This window comes from Seriola lalandi, unplaced genomic scaffold, assembly GCF_002814215.2.
Source record: "Seriola lalandi dorsalis isolate HSWRI2012SDOR001 ecotype SW California unplaced genomic scaffold, Sedor1 jcf7180002054125, whole genome shotgun sequence".
Lineage (NCBI taxonomy): Eukaryota > Metazoa > Chordata > Actinopteri > Carangiformes > Carangidae > Seriola > Seriola lalandi.
Window position 1 is genome coordinate 1 of NW_019524678.1, and position 23,215 is coordinate 23,215.

The 23,215-nt window shown below is 37.8% G+C and overlaps 1 protein-coding gene across 1 annotated transcript in view; it reads right to left on the bottom strand.

The window, feature by feature from the left end:
- Nucleotides 1-4,891: 4,891 nt before the first annotated feature.
- The window catches only part of znf827 (zinc finger protein 827), a 64,786-nt gene continuing 46,462 nt past the window's right edge, over nt 4,892-23,215 (bottom strand). Inside the window, exons 9-14 of the mRNA XM_023403322.2 lie at nt 18,768-18,905; nt 17,316-17,487; nt 16,235-16,401; nt 12,998-13,207; nt 11,863-12,040; nt 4,892-9,116 (exon numbers count right to left, since the gene is read on the bottom strand). Of these exons, the coding sequence (XP_023259090.1) occupies nt 8,090-9,116; nt 11,863-12,040; nt 12,998-13,207; nt 16,235-16,401; nt 17,316-17,487; nt 18,768-18,905 (1,892 nt within the window). The 3' untranslated portion in view covers nt 4,892-8,089. The remainder of the gene's footprint in view (nt 9,117-11,862; nt 12,041-12,997; nt 13,208-16,234; nt 16,402-17,315; nt 17,488-18,767; nt 18,906-23,215) is intronic.

Consider the following 23,215-nt stretch of genomic DNA (forward strand, 5'->3'; position numbering starts at 1 on the left):
AATAAAAATGTCACAAAAAGGTCATAGTATAGTAAGGCATAAAAAGTCATAAAAACGTCATAATATAGTAAGGCATAAAAGTCATAAAAACGTCATAGTAAAGTAAGGAATAAAAATGTCATAACAATGTCATAGTAGAGTAAGGCATAAAAAGTCATAACAACGTCATGGTATAGTAAGGCATAAAAAGTCATAAAAACTACATAGTATAGGAAGGCATAAAAAGTCATAGTATAGTAAGGCATAAAAAGTAAAAAAAAAACGACATAGTATAGTAAGGCATAAAAAGTCATAAAAAAGCCATAGTATAGTAAGACATAAAAAGTCATAAAAATGTCATATTAAGTAAGGAATAAAAATGTCATAAAAACGTCATAGTATAGTTAGGCATAAAAAGTCATAAAAATGACATAGTATAGTAAAGCATAAAAAGTCATAAAAACGACATAGTATAGTAAGGCGTAAAAAGTCATAGTATAGTAAGGAATAAAAAGTTATAGTACAGTAAGGCATAAAAAGTCATAGTATAGTGAGGCATAAAAACTCAAAAAAAACGTCATAGTATAGTAAGGCCTAAAAAGTCATAAAAATGATATAGTATAGTAAGGCATAAAAAGTCATAAAAACAACATAGTATAGTAAGGCGTAAAAAGTCATAGTATAGTAAGGAATAAAAAGTCATAGTACAGTTAAGCATAAAAAGTCATAGTATAGTAAGGCATAAAAAGTAAAAAAAAACGTCATAGTATAGTAAGGCCTAAAAAGTCATAAAAATGACATAGTATAGTAAGGCATAAAAAGTCATAAAAACAACATAGTATAGTAAGGCATAAAAAGTCATAGTACAGTAAGGCATAAAAAGTCATAAAAACGACATAGTATAGTAAAGCATAAAAAGTCATAAAAACGACAGTATAGTAAGGCATAAAAAGTCATAGTATAGTAAGGAATAAAAAGTAAAAAAAAACGTCATAGTATAGTAAGGCATAAATAATCATACTATAGTAAGGCATAAAAAGTCATAGTATAGTAATGCATAAAAAGTCTTAAAAACATCACAGTATAGTAAGGCATAAAAAGTCATAAAAAGTAAGGCATAAAAAGTCATAAAAAAGTCATAATATAATAACGCACAAAAAATCATAAAAAAATCATGGTATAGTAAGGAATAAAAGGCATAAAAACAACATAGTAAGTAAGGCATAAAAAGTCATAGTATAGTAAGGCATAAAAAGTCATAAAAAAGTCATATTATAGTAAGGCATAAAAAGTCATAAAAAAGTCATATTATAGTAAGGCATAAAAAGTCATAAAAACGTCATAGTATAGTAAGGCATGAAAAGTCATAAAAACGTCACAGTATACTAAGGCATAAATAGCCTTAGTATAGTAAGGCTTAAAAAGTCATAAAAACAACATAGTATAGTAAGGCATAAAAAGTCATAAAAACGTCATAGTATAGTAAGGGATAAAAAGTTATAAAAACGTCATATTATAGTAAGGCATAAATAATCATAGTAGAGTAAAGCATAAAAAGTAATAAAAACGTCATAGTATAGTAAGGCATAAAAAGTTATAAAAACGTCATACAAAAGTCAGGAATAAAAATGTCACAAAAAGGTCATAGTATAGGAAGGCATAAAAAGTCATAGTATATTAAGGCATAAAAAGTAAAAAAAAAACGACATAGTATAGTAAGGCATAAAAAGTCATTAAAAAGTCATAGTATATTAAGGCATAAAAAGTAAAAAAAAACCGTCATATTACAGTAAGGCATAAAAAGTCATAAAAACGTCACAGTATACTAAGGCATAAATAGTCGTAATATAGTAAGGCATAAAAAGTCATAATAACGTCATAGTATAGTTAGGCATAAAAGTCATAAAAATGTCATAGTATAGTAAGGCACAAAAAGTCATAAAAACCTCGTAGTAAAGTAAGGTATAAAAGTCATAAAAATGTCATAGTAAAGTAAGGCATAAAAAGTCATAAAAACGTCATAGTATATTAAGGCATAAAAAGTCATAAAAACGTCATAGTATAGTAAGTCATAAAAATGTCATAGTATAGTAAGGCATGAAAAGTCATAAAAACGTCATAGTATTGTAAGGCATAAAAAGTCATAAAAACAACATTGTATAGGGAGACATAAAAAGTCATAGTAGAGCAAGCCATAAAAAGTCATAAAAACGTCATATTATTGTAAGGCATACAAAGTCACAAAAACGACATAGTATAGTAAGGCATAAAAAGTCATAAAAACGTCCTAGTATAGTAAGGAATAAAACGTCATAGTATAGTAAGCCATAAAAAGTCTTAAAAATGTCATAGTATAGTAAGGCATAAAAAGTCAAAAAAATGTCATAGTATAGTAACGCATAAAACGTCATAGCATAGTAAGGCATAAAAAGTCTTAAAAACGACATAGCATAGTAAGGCAAAAAAAGTCATAAAAACAACATAGTAAAATAAGGCATAAAAATTCATAATAAAGTCATAGTATATTAAGGCATAAAAAGTCATAAAAACATCATAGTATTGTAAGGCATAAAAATTTCATAGTATAGTAAGGCATAAAAAGTCATTAAAAGGTCATAATATAGTAAGGCATAAAAAGTCATAGTATAATAAGGCATAAAAAGTCATAAAAACAACATTGTATAGCGAGTCATAAAAAGTCATAGTAGAGCAAGGCATAAAAAGTCATAAAAACGTCATAGTATAGTAAGGCATAAAAAGTCATAGTATAGTAAGGCATAAAAAGTCATAATAACATCATAGTATAGAAAGGCATAAAAATGTTTTAAAAACGACATAGTATAATAAGGCATAAAAAGTCTTAAAATCAACATAGTATAGTAAGGCATAAAAAGTCTTAAAAACGACATAGTATAGTAAGGAATAAAAAGTCATAGTATAGTAAGGCATAAAAAGTCTTAAAAAGGACATAGTATAGTAAGGAATAAAAAGTCATAGTATAGTAAGGCATAAAAAGTCATAAAAACGACATAGTATAGTAAGGCATAAAAAGCCATAGTATAGTAAGGCAAAAAAGGTCATAAAAACGTCATAGTAAAGTAAGGCATAAAAAGTAACAATAACGTCACAGTATAGTAAGGCATAAAACATCATAGGATAGTGAGGCATAAAATGTCATAAAAACGTCATATTATAGTTAGGAATAAAAAGTCCTAGAATTGTCATAGTATAGTGTGGAATACAAAAATCTATAAACACATCATAGTACAGTAGGGAATAAGAACCATCATTGTATAGAATTTCATAAAAAAGATCATAATATAATAAGGCATAAAAACTTCATAGTATAGCAAGTCAGTAAAACGTCATTGTATAGTAAGGCATAAAAATTAATCAAAATGTCATAGTATAGTAAGGAATAAAAAGTCACAAAATCGCCATAGTATAGTATGGCATAAAAAAATTTCTTAAAAACATCATAGTACAGTAGGGAATAAGAACCATCATTGTATAAAATGTCATAAAAATGTATCTGTATAGTAAGGCATAAAAAGTAATATAAAAATGTCCTAATATAGTAAGAAATAAAAAATTTCATTTAAATGTCATAGTATATTACTGCATAAAAACGTCATAGCATAGTAAGGCTTAAAGAACTTGACCAAAACATAATAGCATAGTAAGACATAAAAAATGTCATAAAAATGTAATAGTATAGTAAAGCACAAAATAAGTCATAACAATGTCATAGTATTGTAAGACATAAAAAATGTCATAAAAACATAATATAGACATAAAAACGTTATAAAAATGTCATAGTACAGCACGACATATAAAATGTAATTAAGACGTCATAGGATAGTAAGTCATAAAAAATGTCACGAAAACATCAGTATTGTAGGGAATTAAAACCGTCATAGTATAGAATGTCATAAAAACGTCATAGTGCAGTAATGTGTAAAAAATGTCACAAAAGCTTCATAGTATAGTAAGGCATAAAAAGGTCTTAAAATGTCATAGTGTAGCAACGCATAAAAAGTCGCAGTTAAGTAAGGCACAAAAAGTCAGTATAGTAAGGCATAAAAAAATGATCAACTGTACATCCATATCCACATTGATACCTATATTTTTATTTATGTAAATGTGAAGAATACTGAGCAAACAGTAGTGGCTCAGAAAAATACAAGTAAACTGGACCTTGAGATATGCTGATATCACCACATTTTGACAAATTGTGATCAAGGAGTTACAACAAACTAAAACCTTCTTGTGTGAAACAAAAATATAACTGATGTTACAGTTTTCCGTAATAGACCGAATGTTTTGCTAAACTTGTCTTCTCAAGGTCAAGAATGAAGTTGCTTTCCTAAATCTTCTATTATCATTTAGTTAGGGTTGCTAATTATTATCATCTTAACTGATCAATTGCAATGTCTTTGTAATGTCCAAAAACAGTTAGAAATGCCTGCAGGTTTGTCTGATGACATCTTTTTGACAGCTGAAGTTGACATCTTGAAATCTTGTTCACATCTTGTTTTGTCAGGCCCATAGTCCAAAACCCAAAAGATATTAATAAGATATAAGATATAAAATAATATAATTTGCACTTTCTAATTGTAGAGAAGCAATAAATGTTCATATGTGAGAGGCTGGAACAGTTACCATTTTGCTTCATTAAACAGCTGTTACAATTAATGATTATCAAAACTAATGATAATTAATTTAGTCAGTGTATAACAATTAATCAACTAATTGTTTCATATTAACTTCTAGTTAATTTTAAATATCTGAGACATTGAGCATCCTGGTTGATACGGCCAACTGAGAAAATAAATGAAACTGATGCTGAAAGTGATGCTGAATGATGCTGTTTAAAGTAATTGCAAAACAGAGAAAAGACAGACAAGTGACATAATATCTGATGTAAGCTTTACTTTCAAATCCTGTTACATTTAGATCTGGCAAGTTGAACATAAAATAATGCCAAACAAAGGAAACAAATACAAAACCAAAAAAGTACAAATGATCTATTTACCAGTTATCGTCACAACCCTGTACAGCCTTAACAATGGAGTAATAAAAAAAAGCTTTGTACAGCACATACCAATCTTTACCGAGTGCCAAAAGATAAGATAGTTGAGCCTTTTCTAATCATAAAATACAGCCAAACTTAAAGCTAACTGATTGTAGGACAGTGCAGGGTGATGCTAACTAAACGCAACCAAGGGAGTTAGTTTTAAACACAATTAAGTGCTAAAGAACTAGAGCGAGGGCAATGTCATGCATACTCTGAAGTGCTGAAAAGGTAGTCAAGCTTTAAAAAAAGTCACTGTGCTGCTTACAATTGGGGAAATAAACAGAATAAGTGCTTAAGAATACTGTTTTTCAAAAGGATAGAGCCCTGTTGCCTTTTTAAATGTTACACTCAAACTAAGGGGACATAAAGAAGTGCAGCCATTCATGATTATGTTGTATTAAAAGGCAGACATTTTAAAAAGGTGTCAAGAGGAGACACATTCTTTTTTTTATCTCTTCATCTTTTTTCTTTTGGACCCTGACAATTAGTTTGACTTATTCTCAGAAGTCTCAGGTGGTTTCCTTCCACCAAGTGGCACTAGAGTATAAAAGATAACATAGACAGTACAAGGAGAGTGTGTGTCTGTGTGTGTGTGTGTGTGTGTGTGTGTGTTAGAGGGATGCTCCTTTCACTCCAGAGACAGCATGCCAGACATTGACAGAGCAAAAAGGAACAAACAAACAGCAGTGTAAAAGGTGGGGGACAATTGAGGCATTGCTCCAGAGCAGGATGTGACGGATTCAATCCTAACATCACATCCTGCTGCGAGTTACATTTTGGTCTTGACAATTCATGTTCTCTGTCCAATCAACATTTTTTTTGATAAGATTTAAGTAGAAAAATAAAAAAAGCAACAATGATTCATTAAAAGAAAATGCATGAGTAAAACAGACAAAAGGAAACGATAAAGAAAATAAAAAAAACAATCCCTTTACAAATAAGGGATATTGGCTTGAAGACCACTTAGGAACACAAGCACTATTAATAACGGGTAAAGCTTTTTCAAAATAAAATGCTTGTACTATGATGCCCCATCTCGCAAAACATACTTCTTTTTGAGCATTTTACGGATAAATACATATTCTCATAATCAAAAAGTGCAGCACTGTGCAAAATTGGCTATCACAATTTAGCCTGGGACCTTTAGTTCCCAGGGAGAGCTTAACCTCTACTGTCTAATTCATGCAATTTGTATTTACTTTCTCCAATTTCACGGAGGCAGACCCTTTTGCACCACTAGAAATGCCTACACGTGAAACTGAGGGATGTTGATTGAGTAATTTCCAGCAACTATTGTCTACTTCACATTATAGTGACATGGTGGATCTAAGTTTGCACTTTAAAACAAAAAGGAAAACGAAAGGTTTAAGTGCTTTTGGCTTGAAGTGTAACTACATTAAGTGCAATTTAAACTCAAAAGGTTGACAGGGGGGAGGGTAGGGTAAAAAGCAGTACCATGTCAGCCGGCCTAACAGAAGCCAGTGCCATTGAACACAATGCTGTACAAGTGAATGGCTTTGCTTCATCATTGCACCTACAGGAGCTTTTTCTCTCAATGGGTGCTCTATGAATGTTAGTAGAAAATGTTTTATTATGATGTAAAAGGCTCAGTAAAAAAAGTAAAAATAAAAAAACAAAACGAAAATAAAACAAAAGAAAAAGACACAGAAGGCCACCAAACACACTAACTTTCCTGCCTTTACCAGCACAGAAGACGTCCCTATTCACACTTCTGTATCGCTTCTTTTTCATGTACATAAACAAAAATACATTCATTCAAGTCATTTTGGAACAGTTTTTTTCTTTTTTTTTTGTACACAAAAATTACAAAAAGCTCCAAAAAGCACCATTGAATCGGCCTGTGGTGACCCTGGCTGTGGGTAGCTCGCTAACCCAGAGCTAGTCACCTCCACAAAACAGTTATCTCATATATCTCTTATAAGTATAGGTGCGTGATACATAGTTCTGCATATGAAGCTGCGCCGATATCCACCTGGTCTCAGAAATAATGAATGAATATTTCAGTCTAGTCACGCGTTAGTTGTCTGTAGGATTTCACTGCTTATTTACCTGTGAGTGCAAATGCATTGGCAACATTTTACATTTATATTCAAATCAAATTGTTAGAAATAAATGTATGTTTCTTGTCATGGAAGGTCAGATTGAATAGTTTTCAATTTACATATTTGAATATTTACATCATCACAGCTTATTTCCTGTATTATGAGCTTACAAAAAAAACAATCAAAATTAGTTAGTGACCCATTTAAATTACATTTATTCTGAGACAGAGGTGTCATCAGGCAGCAGCTATGCATAATATGGTTTCACCATTATACAAAAAAAACAACAAAAATCAAAAAGATGGGAGGGGGAAGGGCTACAAAACTATGTACAAGATTGATAAATAAGTAAGTGCGTGGTTTGAGGCGTTGCTTTGGAAACGTGCCTTTTTCAATGAAAAGCATGCCGTTTCATTGGTTCTGTCGCACCGCTAACACTTCAGGATATCTCGAATTTAGCTTCCTAATGACGTCAAAGCTAGTTGAAACACAGAAACAGGCATGCTATTTCGATGCATAATAGCAATAGACAAAAATGCACTAAAATATAGCACTTGCAAGTTTTGTTTCGTCTTTTTCAACTTTTTATCTCGTCAAATGACTAAAGAAAAAATATCTATAAAACTGAGATACGTTAGTTTCCTCAGATAATGCAACTGGGTCCAGGTCATTCAGACGTTTAAAAACAGAAAATAAAAGGTAATAGAGAGTAGTAGTTGAAGTAGTAATAATTCAATTGATAGAACTGATAAGAAAAGCAGCTTTTTGATATAAATGCATTTTTAGCATGTACAGCCTTTTTCTCTTATAAATGTTTTTTTTCTTTTCTTCAATATGTTTGTCTGGTCCAGCTTATTCTGCTGGTCTGATTGGAAAAGATGTTGCTCCCACTGCAGTGGTCAAGTGTCATTCACACCACTGTCCAAGGAGTGAGGGAAAGAGCGAGGAGAGGAGGAGGAGGTGGGCGAGGTCAAACAGTTTTGGCCCTCTCCATCAGTCCCAGGTAGGCCAGGAAGGAGTGTTTGTGGGAGGTGGGTGAGGGAGAAGAGCGGGAGGGGGAGGCCGAGTTGGAGGAGAAGAGGAGAGGAGATGTGGCGGGCCGCCATCTGGAGTGGAGGTGCGAGTGGAATGTGAAGCGGCTGTTGTGGGTGAACAGGGTGGTGAGGGGGATCAGGTGCGCCCGATCGCAGTTCCTGTACTGCTCGAACACGTGGCGGGAGGAGGGGAGGAAGAGGGAGGGGCTGCCGCTGCTCAGACCACCGGGGTTTCTGGTGGCGTCGTTGCCATTAGTGCTGACCAAGCAGTGCAGAGGGCCTTTGGGGTCCAGCTGGTGGGACTTGCCCAGCGTGAGTGACAGGGCAACAGACTGGAGCGCCTGGGACGCTGTTAGACTCATGAGAGGGCTGTTACTCCCACTCCCTCCACTGCTCCCTCCTCCTCCACTGAACAGGAACTTCTCCTGGCTCTTCTGCAGTGACGAGCCCCCTGGCGATGTTCCCTCGAGAGACAGCTCCTCCTCTCCTGCCTCCTCATCTTCCTCCTCTTCTTCCCCTCCTCCTCCTAAGCCTCCATCCAGTCCCCCCGCTCCTCCACTCTGGTGTTTCTTGAGGTGGCGGCTGAAGACAAAGGGGTGTGTGGTGGTGAAAGGGCACTCTTGGCAGCCAAAAGTCTGGCGCGGCGCATGCTTCAGCTTCTTGTGCAGGTTGAGGTTGTCCTTGCGCTTGCAGCTATAAGAGCAGCGGTCGCAGTGGAAGGGCCGCTCGCCCGTGTGCACACGCACATGCTCGATCAGCTTATTGGCCGTCTTGGACAAGTAGCCACACTGCTCACACTTGTAGTGGTTGCCCAGGCGGTGCCCGCGCATGTGGGCCTCCAATGAGGCCTGGTCGGGCCACAGTCCCTGGCAGATGCGGCAGCGGTACTCCATCTTACAGTGCGTCTTAAGGTGGCACTCCATGGCCGCTGGACGATTGGTGGAGTAGATGCAGAAAGGGCACCTGGGTAATGTAACAAAAAGGAAGCAGGGAGGGAGGGAGGACACAACACACAAAAAGCAAAGGACAGTTGTAGGCGAAGTGTACTTTCAAAAGCACCTAACACAACTTGAAATTTAATAACACAAAATGATGAAGAGGAGAAGGACAGATAAAGGAAAAGTGTGTGTCATGTACAGTTCTGTGTGCTCATGGTGGTATGTGTGGCAGTTTAATGATGGGAAAATTGAGGTGATCAGGTATGTGTGTGTGTGTGTGTGTGTGGGAGGGAGGGGGGTTGACAGGCTGGAGAAAAGATTGGAGCAGTAGGACATGAAGGGAAATGAAGGAATGGAGTGGCACTTACATTTAAATAGCACCTTTCATCTGCTCTGGGCCCCAAAGCGCTTCACAAACCCTGCAGAACAGAATCACCTCAGAAAAACCTCGAAATGGTCAAGGCCCTCTCTCCCTTTCTACACACTCCTACATATATAAAAAACACTTCACATTGCTCAAGTGTATACACGTGTACACACTGGACTGGGGAAAAAAAATCTTGGACTTGGGGTCAGAAAATGTCGGCAATTCGCCCTTAATGTCCGTTAACTTTTTCTACTCATGTTTGGCAAAATCTTGCCTGCTTTTGTTTGTAAATATAAATGTGGTTTACATAAATTAAGAGACTGTGTAAACCTTGAAAAATTGAAAATATAACCAACATGTGCAGATATAAACAGTACAGCAAAGAAGTTTAGTTAAAGCAGATTTAATAAAGTTAAATATATTAAAAAAATACCCGAAGAGCTCAGTTTTTCCACCTCTTTTTCCTCCATTGAATGAAAAGAATCTAAAATAGAAACTACCTATTTCTTTCCCTATTGAATGGTGGCTTACATAAATCAATCTGGCTTTAAAAACATTCACACCAGACAGAAGAAACATTTAAAACTTTTACAAAAAAACTCTTTTACATTTATTCACTGAAACACTATAGCTAGCAGGAGGTCCTCAAGTTAATAACTAAAAGATGCTGTGTGGATATCTTTAAGGTATGGAGGGGGCTTATTGTGTGTTATTATCCACAGGATTTGTATAAAATAGTAGTCAGTGTAACTTTGTTGGCAACTGCCTGGTTTACATTCAGTGAAATGCTAGCATTTCCAGACATTTAACAATGTTGAGAACATCCTAACTCCACTGATGGCTGCACAGAAAAAAGATGTAGAACACAGATCTTTGTTTATGACAAGATGAGGCGATCGTCATAATGACACTCAATGGTTCTGCACATGCACAGACTGGAGTTATGAGAACAACTCAAAAACAACAAAAAAAATGGTTTGTGTTACTTGAAATGAATCATAACCCATGAAGACCGGATGTGACATATGCGTGTTTAACAAAATGTCCTACTTTTGTGATTTCTTTCTTAAAAGTTTAGGGAAATGTTTTCATGTGTAGAAGCTTTTTCATCCCTGTGCCACCCTGAAACTGTGCGTTTATACATTACTGTGACATCAGTGTGTGTTGTGGATGTTGAGGTCAACAGATGGACTTTACGTTAGCTTGACAGGCCTGAAATGGGACATAAACGTGTCACAGTACAACAAAGGCTCCTGTGGGACTGGAGTATGGAGATGGAGAGGGAAGCATGTTAGGAGACTAAAGCTAAAAAAATTCAAGTCAATATTTGAAAAAGGCTGCCTTGAGCTACAGCAGATAACTGTGTCCAATATGCAGATGCATGTGTATTTGTCCATATATTTGTATATGTAGGGGTCTGAAGTGGTTGGGTGCAAACTATAGTGTGAGCTTTTCATTAGGGTCATGATTTTGAAATAATGCATGCTATGCATTATTTGTGTGAATGTGCAAGCTTGAAAGCGTGAATTAGCTTTGCTGTACATACATTTGGACTGACTTGTCAGTTTCCAGTCTATGATGTTACAGATGTAGCTGATCTGACATTTGAGCTTATGGCGTGCATTTGCTGTGTGTGCCAACAAATTTTATATAATACACATGGGTTTCTGGAATGCAGGTTTCATCAAAAAAAAAAATTCTTTGGCATCGCTGTTAGCTGTGGGCAGTGGAACAACAGACCCTTAGGGGAAGCCCATTTCCTTTCTACTCTTCCTTATGTTCAGAGCAGCCACTGCAGACCCACAGACCACTATCTAATAAGTTCTACTTGCCAAGAGAGACTGTCGAGAAAAACTACAGCTTGTATGATTTCATTTGCTGGCTGCAGATGAATGTTTAAGTGAGGTTAACTGATTCAGGACACCCAGTTATAATAATCTTCAAATAGACCATGTATCTGTGTATCCTTGTTATAAATGAAAGTTTAGGGGTGTCATCTGTATGACTGTTACAGTCAGCTCCTAATAAAAACGGACCAGGATAATGTCAGCCAGTTTTACGCATATGAAATTATGCATCTTTATGTCCCCTAAAGTTATTTTACATGCATTATTGAATGTATATAAAATAAGTTAAACTGTGCATGTAAGATAATAACTGAAACCATTGTGAGATGCCTGAAACTCATAAGCTCAACATTAATATTAGTAGCATCAGTTTTTACCATTATTGGACTGAAGCCAAATTTAAATCTTCTGTAACCAGCACACCTCTAGCCATGGTCTATGAATGTGTATAAACTGTATGTGTGTGTTTTTGTGTGCAGTGAGTTGAAAGGGTGAGGGGTGAGGGAGGGGAAGGACGGGCGGAGTTAGGAACCTCTGTCTGTACTTGCTTTCCTTACTTGAGCCCTCCGGAGGGGACGGTGTGGCACTTCTTGTGCTCCAGCAGCTGCTCAGGCGTCTTGAGGAACTTGTGGCAGACGTCACACTCAAACATTCGCGTGATGAGGTGGATCTGGAGGTGCCGCTCGTACATGCTACGCGTCTTGCACACAAAATTGCAGAAGACACACTCGAAGCCTGGAGAGAGAGGATGAGAGGGTTGGTTAAGAGTCTGTCTGTCTGTCTGTTTTTTTTTAAAATAAATATGGTGATTTTGTTTGGCAGTCTGGTTGTACTCTTAAGACTCAGCAAGACTGTTACACATTTGTAGTCTTCACGCCCAACCCTAGACAACCTCTATGACATTATCAGGGTTATTTCAGACTTCAGAAAACTCCTCCACAGCAACACGAGTCACTGTACAACTGTTTTAACAGCCTGAGAAGTACTCCGCATCACTAGTAAATGGACCTTCACATGTAAAATTGGTGGAGCGCCCCTTTAAGTTGCTTAATGGAAGAAGAAAAATCATTCACTACAGCCTGGATTAGGCCACATATGTATACAATTAAGTGAATGAAGTCAGCATGTAATGTCGTCACTTCAGACTCTTTTGCAATGTTCTGCAACTCCTCTGGATTTATGGGTATATTTTTGAATGACAGGATTTGTAGTGAGTGATCCCTTGTGTCCTTACTTGACGCCCATCTTTGTTTTTTTCACCCGGTTCCAACAGCTTTCTGCACGTGTTTAGTCTTAGTGCAGCTCCAAAACACGAGGGGAATTATACTTTGGACAGGAGACCCTAAAAACTGAAAACTGTTTCTTATTATGAGGGATGGGACCCTACATGGACACATTGTGTTTAGTTTAGAAAACATTTTAGTTATTGCACATAAGAGAAGTCTGGTTTAACGCTGACGGGGCCAGTTAGGAAAAGTCGATTTTACTATATGTACAAAATTTGAATTCAATGGTTGTTCAATCACTTTTAATCAAATCTGATCTCAGTCTTGATGAAGCAGATTATGAGTTGAAAGTGTGAAACGTTACCTAAATGATATGAATATTTAATCTTGTAGAGAAATACTTGAAATTAGAATTTAAGTTTTAGAAGTATTTAAAATGATAAAGTGTAATTGGCTGGTTTCTTGCCTTTGTCAGACTTGTCCTCAGTTCCTGATCCTGAGTGGCTTCCGGAGCTGGACTGGCTGCCTGCGGAGGAGGGCGGGGCGAGCAGGCTCTTGAGTTCTTCGTTACCGTGGGTGAGGTCTCCGCCCTCTGAGCTGTTGAGTGAATCGCTGAGGGCCGACAGGGATGAGGAGGTGCTCTTGGTCTCGCTGAGGGGACTTCTTGAGTTCAGACCTGGACACATGAGGACAGAAAATAAGAAATCTTTATCATTACAATTGAAAAACAATGTTGGGGAAAAACTATTAGCTCCAAATCTAAAGAAAAACCCAGGACAAAGATATTAAAAAAACAAAAAAACAACAACAAAAAAAACCTGCAGAAATCTGTCGCAAGATCCTCATCATTATGTGCATCACACACTGACATACACACAAACAGAATACAAGCAGGCAGCCTCGATAGTCCTGTGCTCTGACTGACGCCCGGCTGCCAGTCCAATCAAGATGCAGTGTGCTTTTATTGATCCCCTTCTCTAAGTCTGCAATTCACTGGGAAGAGAGAGGGAAATAGACGGGGAGGGGGCGAGAGCGAGGGGTGAGGAGCGCAGGTCATGGCCGAAGGAGCTAAGATGGCGGGAGCATCTCAGGGCACAGCTCAACAAAGGGCATTCACTCAGGAGGGAGTGAAAGGAGGGAGAAAAGGCTGCACGGATCCTGAAATGGTTGACTTTTTAATACAGGCACACACTCACACACACGAGACTGAGTCAAAACATACAGGAATGTACACATGCTGTGCACATAATATTTCATAGAAGAAATTATACAGTAATAGAAGACATGATTAACTGCCTTCAGTCAAATCTAAATATACCAGGGTCATTCGCAGCACAGTCTTAGCTACAGTCTGAATATAGTATTGAACCATCTTGAGGAAGCTTTTATCTCCTGTGCTGCAGTATTTAACATCTACTTGCCTTCTCTTACAATATCCAAAAGGTTAATGCCACAGAAAGTAAGCAAAAGGAGAAAAAAAAAAAAAAAAAAAAAAAAAAAAAGACGCTGCTGTGAGCCAGTCGGCCTCGACCTTGAAATATACCTCAACTAAAAAATCTTCCAACTTCTCTTTTCCGAAGAGCTTCATCTGTTACCGTACAGCAACATTCATGATTTAGGAACAAAAATAAAGAAACTGTCAGTCTTCCAGAGAATTCAGGGGCAGATATCAAGGAATACAGTCACATAATTCACCACCTTCCTCCCCCTGCTGAGAAGGGCACCCAACCAACCCTCTTCCCTGTGCAGAGTCCAGGCTTCACAGGGGGTCAGCTTGAACTATAACACCTGCTGAGTTCAGCCATCTCTTGCCTGGGCGTGTCCACACAGTTGACCAGATAACTAGGCTTTTACAGTGCTTTATCCACCCGACCCTCTGAAGTTTAGACACTTTAACAAACAGGGCTGGACCATGACAAATTATTTAAATCCCCACACACGGACGGTAAGATGTGTTTATAAAGTTTAAGCTGACAATGAGCCACACATTTGTGTGTTTGGTGGTGGTGGTGGCCATCTTGTGCGAGACTGAGATAAATGCCAAGCCTGGCTGAGAGACTTAAAAGATGGCCACAGTGGCATCGTAAACCCAGCTCGTCTCCAAAGGACCCAAGGCCTATTGATTTTTTTCCCCTCAGGCACGATAAGGGCCAACCTTCTCAGATAAACAAGGCCACTGTGGCCTCTGAAAGACCCCTCAGCTGTCTGGGCCGGACAATCCCACCCACCCACACATACACACAAGAAGCAAACACGCACAGACACATGCACATTGAGAAACAGTGGAAGAACAAAACGTCAGCAATAAACTGGACAAAGCTGTTTTAGACAAAAACACTCATATCGACCACCAGGGGTTCAGACCGGCAGCTTTAAAAGTCCAAAGGAGGTCGACTGGAGGAGGCTTGTTTGTGAAACCCAATTCTACTGCTTGTCTTTCCCTGTGTCCTCTGAACTGATCCTGAACTGTGTGTTTATGAAGTGTAAATTACTGTTACATTATGATGTTGTGACTTCAAACAGTCTGTGCTGATTCCCTTTCATATAATGTATTTGGAGAGTGACACATTTTTTGTTGTGTTGGTTTTGTACTTCAGAAGTACACTGGATTGAAACCAGGAAGTTACTTAACTAGCAATGATAAAGATACATTTTATTATACAAATCACTGATACCAGCCTGTCTGATTTTTTTCGCTGCCTTCTTAGCCGCTATAATAGTGAACTGAATATCTTTAGGTTTTTGTCTGTTGGTTAGAAAAAACAAGCAGAGCATACAATTTATAAGCATAAATAACAAAGCTGGTGTGATGGGCATTTTTCACTATTTTCTTTCATTTTATAGACCAAAATGATTAATCAGTTAATATAGAATACATTCAGTAGGTGATGAAAATAATCAATAGCTGCAGTTCTAAATGGATAAACAACAGGTTTTCGTCCTACTGTGCTGTTCGAAAGTTGAGCCGAATAGGTATAAAAGCTGTTGTGAAACTTAAAACCCTTAAAGCTGAAAGTCAGCTCTTTAACCTCAGCCATTGTTTAAATTTAAACCCTGTGAGTTTGAGTACAGAGCCAAAACAATAGAAAAAGTGTCACTGTACAAATACTGCACTGTATTTCTATTCTGAGCTGTGAACAAGAGCCACAATGTGTAAGCTACCACCCACTCTAACATGTGAGAGTAATTTTGAAAATAACTCACAATAAATCATTTTTCTAGGGGTTGAATCATGTACTTTTGCTACTATCCAGCAGTACATGTTTGTCTGCAAGAACAGCAGGAAGCAAGAACATTACACCAGAGCTGAAATTTAGCAGTTGATTAATCGATCAGTCAACTGACAGGAAAGTCTAAATCAGCAAGCAGCAGCTTTTGATAATTAATTAATCAATTAAGAGATTTTAAAGTAAAAAAAGCCTCAGCATAGAATAAACAGCATATGTTAGGTTGTGAAATGCTGGTCGGAAAAAAAACAACTTACAAACGGAAGATGTCACCTTGGGCTTTAAGAAATTGTCCCAAGCACTTTTCTGACATTTTATAGACAAAAATTGATTACCTGAAAAAATGATATGCAGAATAATTGATAATGTTCATTTCAACCCTACATTCCACCGACGCATATCAGAGAGGATTGATCGATCATTGATGCTGTCACTCAGAATCAGTGAGCCGCCAATCAATATGGAAGAATCTGTACCTGCATGTCCGGTACTAATGTGGTTCTTCATGTCATTCTCTTCCATGCAGACGTAGTCACAGACACTGCAGCAGAGGGAGAACATCCACTGCTCCTTGTCCACATGGAGCGACATGTGGCTGACAAACTGGGCGTTCAGCTCTGTCTGGAAACCACACACATGGCAGCTGGACAGAGAACAGAGTGGAAAAGGAAGAAGGATGGTGAGAACGAGAGGGGGGGGGGGCACTCAGCTTTAGTGTCACATTATGTTTGCATTAATTGTTATATGGTATAAAGTGGATACATTTATTTTACTCTGATAAAGATTACTAAAAAAGCCCTTTAGTTCTGCAATGGGGAAATGGCGAGAATTAACTCTTACACATATAAGTATTAAAGTAATAGCATGACACTTTTGGGAAATACAGTTATTCGCTTTCTTGCCAAGAGTTAGATGAGAAGATCAATACCACTCTAATGCCTGTACAGTAAATATGAAGCTACAGCCAGAAGACTGTTAGCTTGGTTTAGCATAAAAAACTGGAGGCAGGGAGAAACAGCTAGGCTGGGTCAGTCTCAAATTCAAAATTCATCCACCAACACATCTAAAACTAAATAATGCGTCTTGTCATCACTGTGAGGAGAAGTTATTTTTGTGACCTTTAAAGGTGCTGGGAGGCAGATTTTTTTTATATATATATATTTGGACTGAGCCAGGCTAACTGTTTCCCTCACTTTCAATCATTATGCTAAGCTAAGCTAATTATCTCCTTACTGTGGCTTTAAATTTAAAGAAAAGCTAATGAGTGTGATATTGACTTTCACATCCAACTCTAGGCAAGAACACAAATAAGCACATTTCCCAAAATATCCAACTACTCCTTTAAGGCCAAATAACTGACTCACAAAAACAGAAAATAGAAAACTGACTAATAAAACACAGCAGTTCTGGGGAAATTAAATAAAAATATTTATCAATATTCAATTGGACGTTAAGCAGCATCAAAAAGGCTGTGATCAGGTTCAGTTCTGATCTGTGATCCTGGCTTGATACACCCTAAACAGAGGCTGGTGTGGTGTTTTGGTCTGTTATTACTACCTGTAGTAGTAAGGGCAGTTCTTGCGCTCAGCAGAGTCGGCTGTAATAGCGCTGACGATCTGCTCAGCGTCCGTGTTGACCAGCTTGACAGAGTGGATGGTCAGGTGCTGATTGAGGTTAGCCCTGCACTTGGCTGCGTAAGGACACAGGTGACACTTGTACTTCCTCTCTTCTGCAACACAATACACACAGACATAAGACCTTGGGTTACTGTAAATTACCTCCGATGATATTTCATTAAGTTGTGCTCAGCCACTGAGCCTTTAGAGAAAGCTTAAACCTAATTACTTAATGCCTAACCCCACCTCACCTTCACCTGACCCAGCTGTAACTCTGATCCCGAGTAGAGGAAGAAATGTCTGATAAAATCAACTTTTCCGGGTACCATCTGGATGTCATAAGATGGTAATAATTTGAGACGTGTATGAACATAATTTCACCTCATTTTTGTGCAATAAAACATAAAAAAAAATAAAAAAAAATCAAATGCAAAAACCCAATCTTCGCTTTTATCCCAAAACAAATCAACATAACAACACATCATCTCCCTCTAGCTCCCCCCTCAAACACACACACACACACACACACACACACACACACACACACGCACGCACACACACACACACCATTTGCCCCAAGGACATGGAGCCAGGCAACCTTTATGTCGCCGGGGAAACCAAAAAGACCATCACACTGACATATGCCCCTGCTTCTGCTCTCTGTGGTGTGGCCAAGCTGTTCACAGCCAACACTCTCAGATGGTGTGTGTATGTGTGTGTGTGTTGTGTAGTGTGTGCATGCAAAACGCGAGACCATGTCCAATTGTGTGGGGGCATTTCATACATGAGTCTCCATTTGTGCAGTGAGTGATTTGGTCCGCTATCCCAAGTAGGTTGTATTAATTTCTAATGCATCGTTAATTTGCTTTAAATAAAACTGTATTCATTAATTTTTTTTCTGAGAGAGGGATTATGGAAGACAGCGATGGGGTAGAATGGATCAATTTGGAGCAAAGAACGGGCAAGTTTAACAAAAATGCAGTGTAATCAGGAGAGTGAAGAGTGTACAGCTTCATCCTGAGCAAGTCTCCAATGTCTGTGAATGTGAGAGAGAAAGTGAAAAAGGCAACCAATCGGAGCTGCATCAGAATTACTGGTGTGTGTGTGTGCGTGTGTGTTTGTAGATACTCCGTGAGGCATCCTTCTAGCTGGGTAATTAGACGGGCAGTTTTCCCAGTGAGACTAATCATGGTAGTAATCTCTTTAAAGGAGGGTAATCTAGTCTAGTCAACCTTATTTACTTACTGTGAGCAGCAAAAACACATGCACATGTGCACAAACACAACCGCTAACATCTATACACTAACAAAGAAATGCAAATGTAGAAGCCAGTGTGCACCGGTGGAGTGCACATACACTAACAATATGGTTGTGTATGTGTGTGTTTATTTACCTGTGTGTAGTGACAGATGTCTAGAAAGAGTCTGCTGTCTACCAAACACCTTGCCACAGACTGGACAGGGGAAGAGCTGTTCATTTAGTCTCCACTGGGCAATCCCGTTTCCTGGCTCCCCATCATCCTTTTCTGAGTCTGGAAAACACACACACACACACACACACACACACACACACACACACACACACACACACAGGCACACACACACAGGCACAGGAAACCATACTCATCATTTACTGCTGATACAGTCATCCACAAAAGCATCTGCAGATAAACCAAAGGCTGTGAAGTCAAGCTCCCATAAATCAAACAAAGTAACTTAAATTCAATATGTATTGATGTTGAAACCGTAACACACTGCTTAGGTATGTGCTCATGTCCTGATGGACATTTTCTCTGAATTAACATGTAAATTTGGTCTTATTTATTTTATTTAAGGGGACGGAGGAGGCGCGTAAATGCAATAAAGGTCAGAACCAAACTGGGGAAAGTTGTGATCACACGTATGCGTCTTAAACACTAGGCCACAAGGATTCACCCATTTCATCCATCTTTAATGAGATTTATCACCAGTAAAACAGCTTCAACAACACAATACAGGACATGTCTTGTCTTCTCCATTCATATCTCCTTAAACGAATAAAGGAATAATTCAACATACCCCCCAACAAAGTGTTGTTTTTATACTTTGTATGTGTTAGAGAATTTAAAGGTATTGGTAGGTAAATCCATTTTGTTATCTGGAGCATGAGTAGTTGGAACACATGCTATGCGTACAGTCTGCACGATCACAAATTTTGGGTTGCACATGAATGTCCTTCACACAGACTCGTAAAAACGATAAATTGGCCTTTAATGTCAACAACAAGCACTAGTCCCTCGCTCTAAAGCCTCCTATCCTTTGCTGCCCCATAGTCTAAGAAATAAAAAGACTGAGTGTGAATGTTTTCGGACGCTGTGAGAGACTCTGAAGAATAGACGTTGCTGCTTTAAATTAAACCTCAAGATATGAATAGATCATAGAGTAATTCACAAGGAAAAAATATGTAATACTATTTTCATTGTGCTGCACAACTTGTTAAGGGAAGATTTTTACTTGTTATCTAAACTGTTGCGAGAATATGCTACACAGACTGACCTTAGCCAAAACTTCTGTATATGCAAGGCATAAAAAAACACAGTAAAAAGACTGTAAGTCTGAGTTTTATTTTTAATCTTCATAAAAGTGTTGGAAAAACTGCTGCTGTTTTGGTTGTTTGCAGATGGATCACATAAGTTTGACAGTTCTGACTTTACAAAAGAGACAAGATGAAAAAAAGCAATGTAATCTACAGTTTATATTCAACAACAACTTATGGTAGCTTCATGCAATCACATTTTACCATTGAAAGGGCTTTTCTTTTTTAAAGTTGCCCTATAAAATACAGTGTAGCCGATTGACGAGGTATTAGTTGGGATTTGAATACCACAATGAGGAAAAGCAAAGGATGTTTTCTGGTATTTTAGGACAGGTTTTATGGCAAACGTTTAAGAAGGTGTTGTGAAAGGACATTTTGCTGTTGTTGCTCTGACTCACAAACCCTTGAGCACTTTTTTCTGTATCTACTTCACATATTTGATCCTATCTTTGCCCTCTGCATGCAAACCAGAATTTATGTTGTGTAACTTAATTTCCTTTTATTTGTGTCACACCATCCCTCACAGATATTTTCGGAACTGTCAAAGCAAAACCAGCCTCATTCACTGTGATTCAAGCACAAATTATGATTATTTGAATTTGAATTTTGAATTTAAATCTTTTGGCTACTATATAATAAAATACATAAAGTACCTTTTATTTATGCTGTGAAAGAGGGAGAGAAGAATAAGGGCACGATGCATGTGGACGACCAATAGGTATCTTATTTTGTAATTTAGGTAAGGTATGTACCACAGCAGAGCTATAATTAATCAAACACAAAACCAGATAGTTGTCTAAGAAATACTAAATTTGTTCTGAGGGGAATAACCCAGCTATCATAACTTGTAGATCTGAAATAATATATTTTTAAGAACTCAACTTTCAGGAGATGCACCAAGCTCAAACTACATTTGAATTTGTAATGATTACACAATAATTTCAGAATGTTCTTTCTAAAGAATTTAGTTTCCAAAACACAAGAAATGGACGCAGAAATCTGCTGGTGCACATCAGTTTCACCTGAGGCTGAAACGAAAAGTCAGTTAATCAGTTGACAAACTAAAATATTTTGATTAATTAATCATTTAAATTGATTTTCAAGCAAAAATCAGACATTCATTGGTCATTTGGTTTATGTTCAGGTAGGACAAAACATGATGTCTCCTTGGCGTCAAAATAGTGACCTATTCTTTTTTTCCCTACTATTTTTTAATGTTTTATGTACAATGCAACTAAACAATTAAAAATAAATCATCAGATTAATCAACACTGGAAATAAATGTTAGTTGCAGTTTTAACTGTCCTGTTTCCTTCCTCATGTGAGTCCTGTCAGCTGTAGGTCGGTGATCCACCACTGTAACAAGGGTGAGTGAGGGCATGTGTGTGATGGTAAAGGCATGCAAGTTGAGCAGTGTAAAGCAGCACTTGCCTTTAAACTAAGTAAGTAATCAGTCGACCTGCAGGTCATGAACTCCCTGATCCTGTGCATCACCTTGAATCTGCCTCTCACCATGACGGCAGTCTTGATATCTGACCATGACGGCTATTCACACTGTTTATCTCTAAACTTGTTGTCACTACACGGCTTATTCTGAGAATCCAAGACCTTCTTATGGGGCTTGTAGGTAAAGCTTAGCACATAAAAGCATTAACTGGTCCTGACTCACATAAGTGAGACTAGGGGATGGCCTGGTCATACAAGGTGAAGAGAAGCTGAGCGGCAGGGACTTGAGGCCATGACCCAGCAAACACACTTATTATTAGGCCAATTAGGGTGTGGTGTGGGCTTGGAAGTGGTTAATGGTTTAATTAGGGCTATTAGATCTAGAGAGAAAGGGACACAAACAAGAAATGAAGGATTATGCTACACCCCAGACTGGACAGGTTCTATAAATATAGGTAGATACATACTGTACATTAAAATTTCTGCAGTAATCTAACAGTGTAGACAATTATATACAGAAGTCATTTGTCACTCATTACTAACAGGTCGTTTTACACCCAGTCAATCATATCTACTGATATGTGAATTCCAAAATAAATGTAGCTAAACCTCATGATGCTAGGTCCAAAAAGTTTGAAGGCTGGGGTAGCTGGTTATGTGGGATGAAGTGATGTGCACCTTTACACTGAAAATCATTTCAATTGAAGGTCTGCTGCAACTAGAAATGCTTACGAATATTTGGAACATTGAGGTGATTAAAAAGGGTGAAAAAGACGACAGAGACACACTGAAGAAAAAGAGCAGGTGTGGATGGACACATATGAAGGGGAGAAAAGAGTAAAACAGTACAACAGGAAAAGAGAAAGCAGCAGAGGCTGGATCTGAAGCTTAAACACACAAGGGAAAGGGGAAATGGGCTGGGCGAATTAACTTTCAGGACACTCTTGACACCCAGAAGCCAATCAGATTTTCATTAACTGGCAGAGGGACAGGCAAAGCTGGCACAAGCTAATTAACCTCTGGATCTCTCACTGCCAAAGGAACATGGAGGAAGTTCTGGGATGGCAGGGAAGAGGGGAGGAGAGGGAGGCAGGGGGATGCCCTGGGCAGAGGCCTTCAGGTTGGGGAAATGCGTGAGAGTGCAGAAAAGCTGGATGGAGCTCTAAATATGAAAGGAGAAGAGGGGGTTTACCAGAGAGAGGGGTGAGACCATGTAAAATAGGAGGTGGTTGGTTATGACTATGTACTCAGGTACAACGGCGTCTTTATTTGTAGTTAAATGCTGAGATGTTCACCAGGCTACAAAGCTTCTGTGTGAGCGTGTGAAAGTATGTGTTTTGTGTGTGAACAGCGGGGGTGTCTGTAAATGCATGCACACGTGTGTATGTGTATAATGAGCACCTCTGCATAATCAATTATTCCTCCGAGCTACAGTGAGATTAACAGACAACAGATACCTTTGAAGATACTTTGGTATGAATGATGCAGCGGCACCCACTGTTAGCAGTTAATTACTTCCTGGTCTTGGTCAGCTGCAGATGACTTTTGTCTCTTTTTCTTTGGAATGGTGATACAACAGAAACAAATACACTGCGGCTTCTACTAATTGTCAGCTAATTTCATTATTGGTTAATCTATTTTCTCAATTAATCTTTCAGTCACTGATTTTACTCTTAAATCCTTTTATATTGTCCTGCGTTTCTTTTCTTAATGCACTTATTGACTTATGTAACACACGTTTTTGTTAAACGATATTCAATGTGTTGTCATATACAGTAATGTGCAATGCAAACTTTAGATGTTTCAGTTCTGATCGAACCG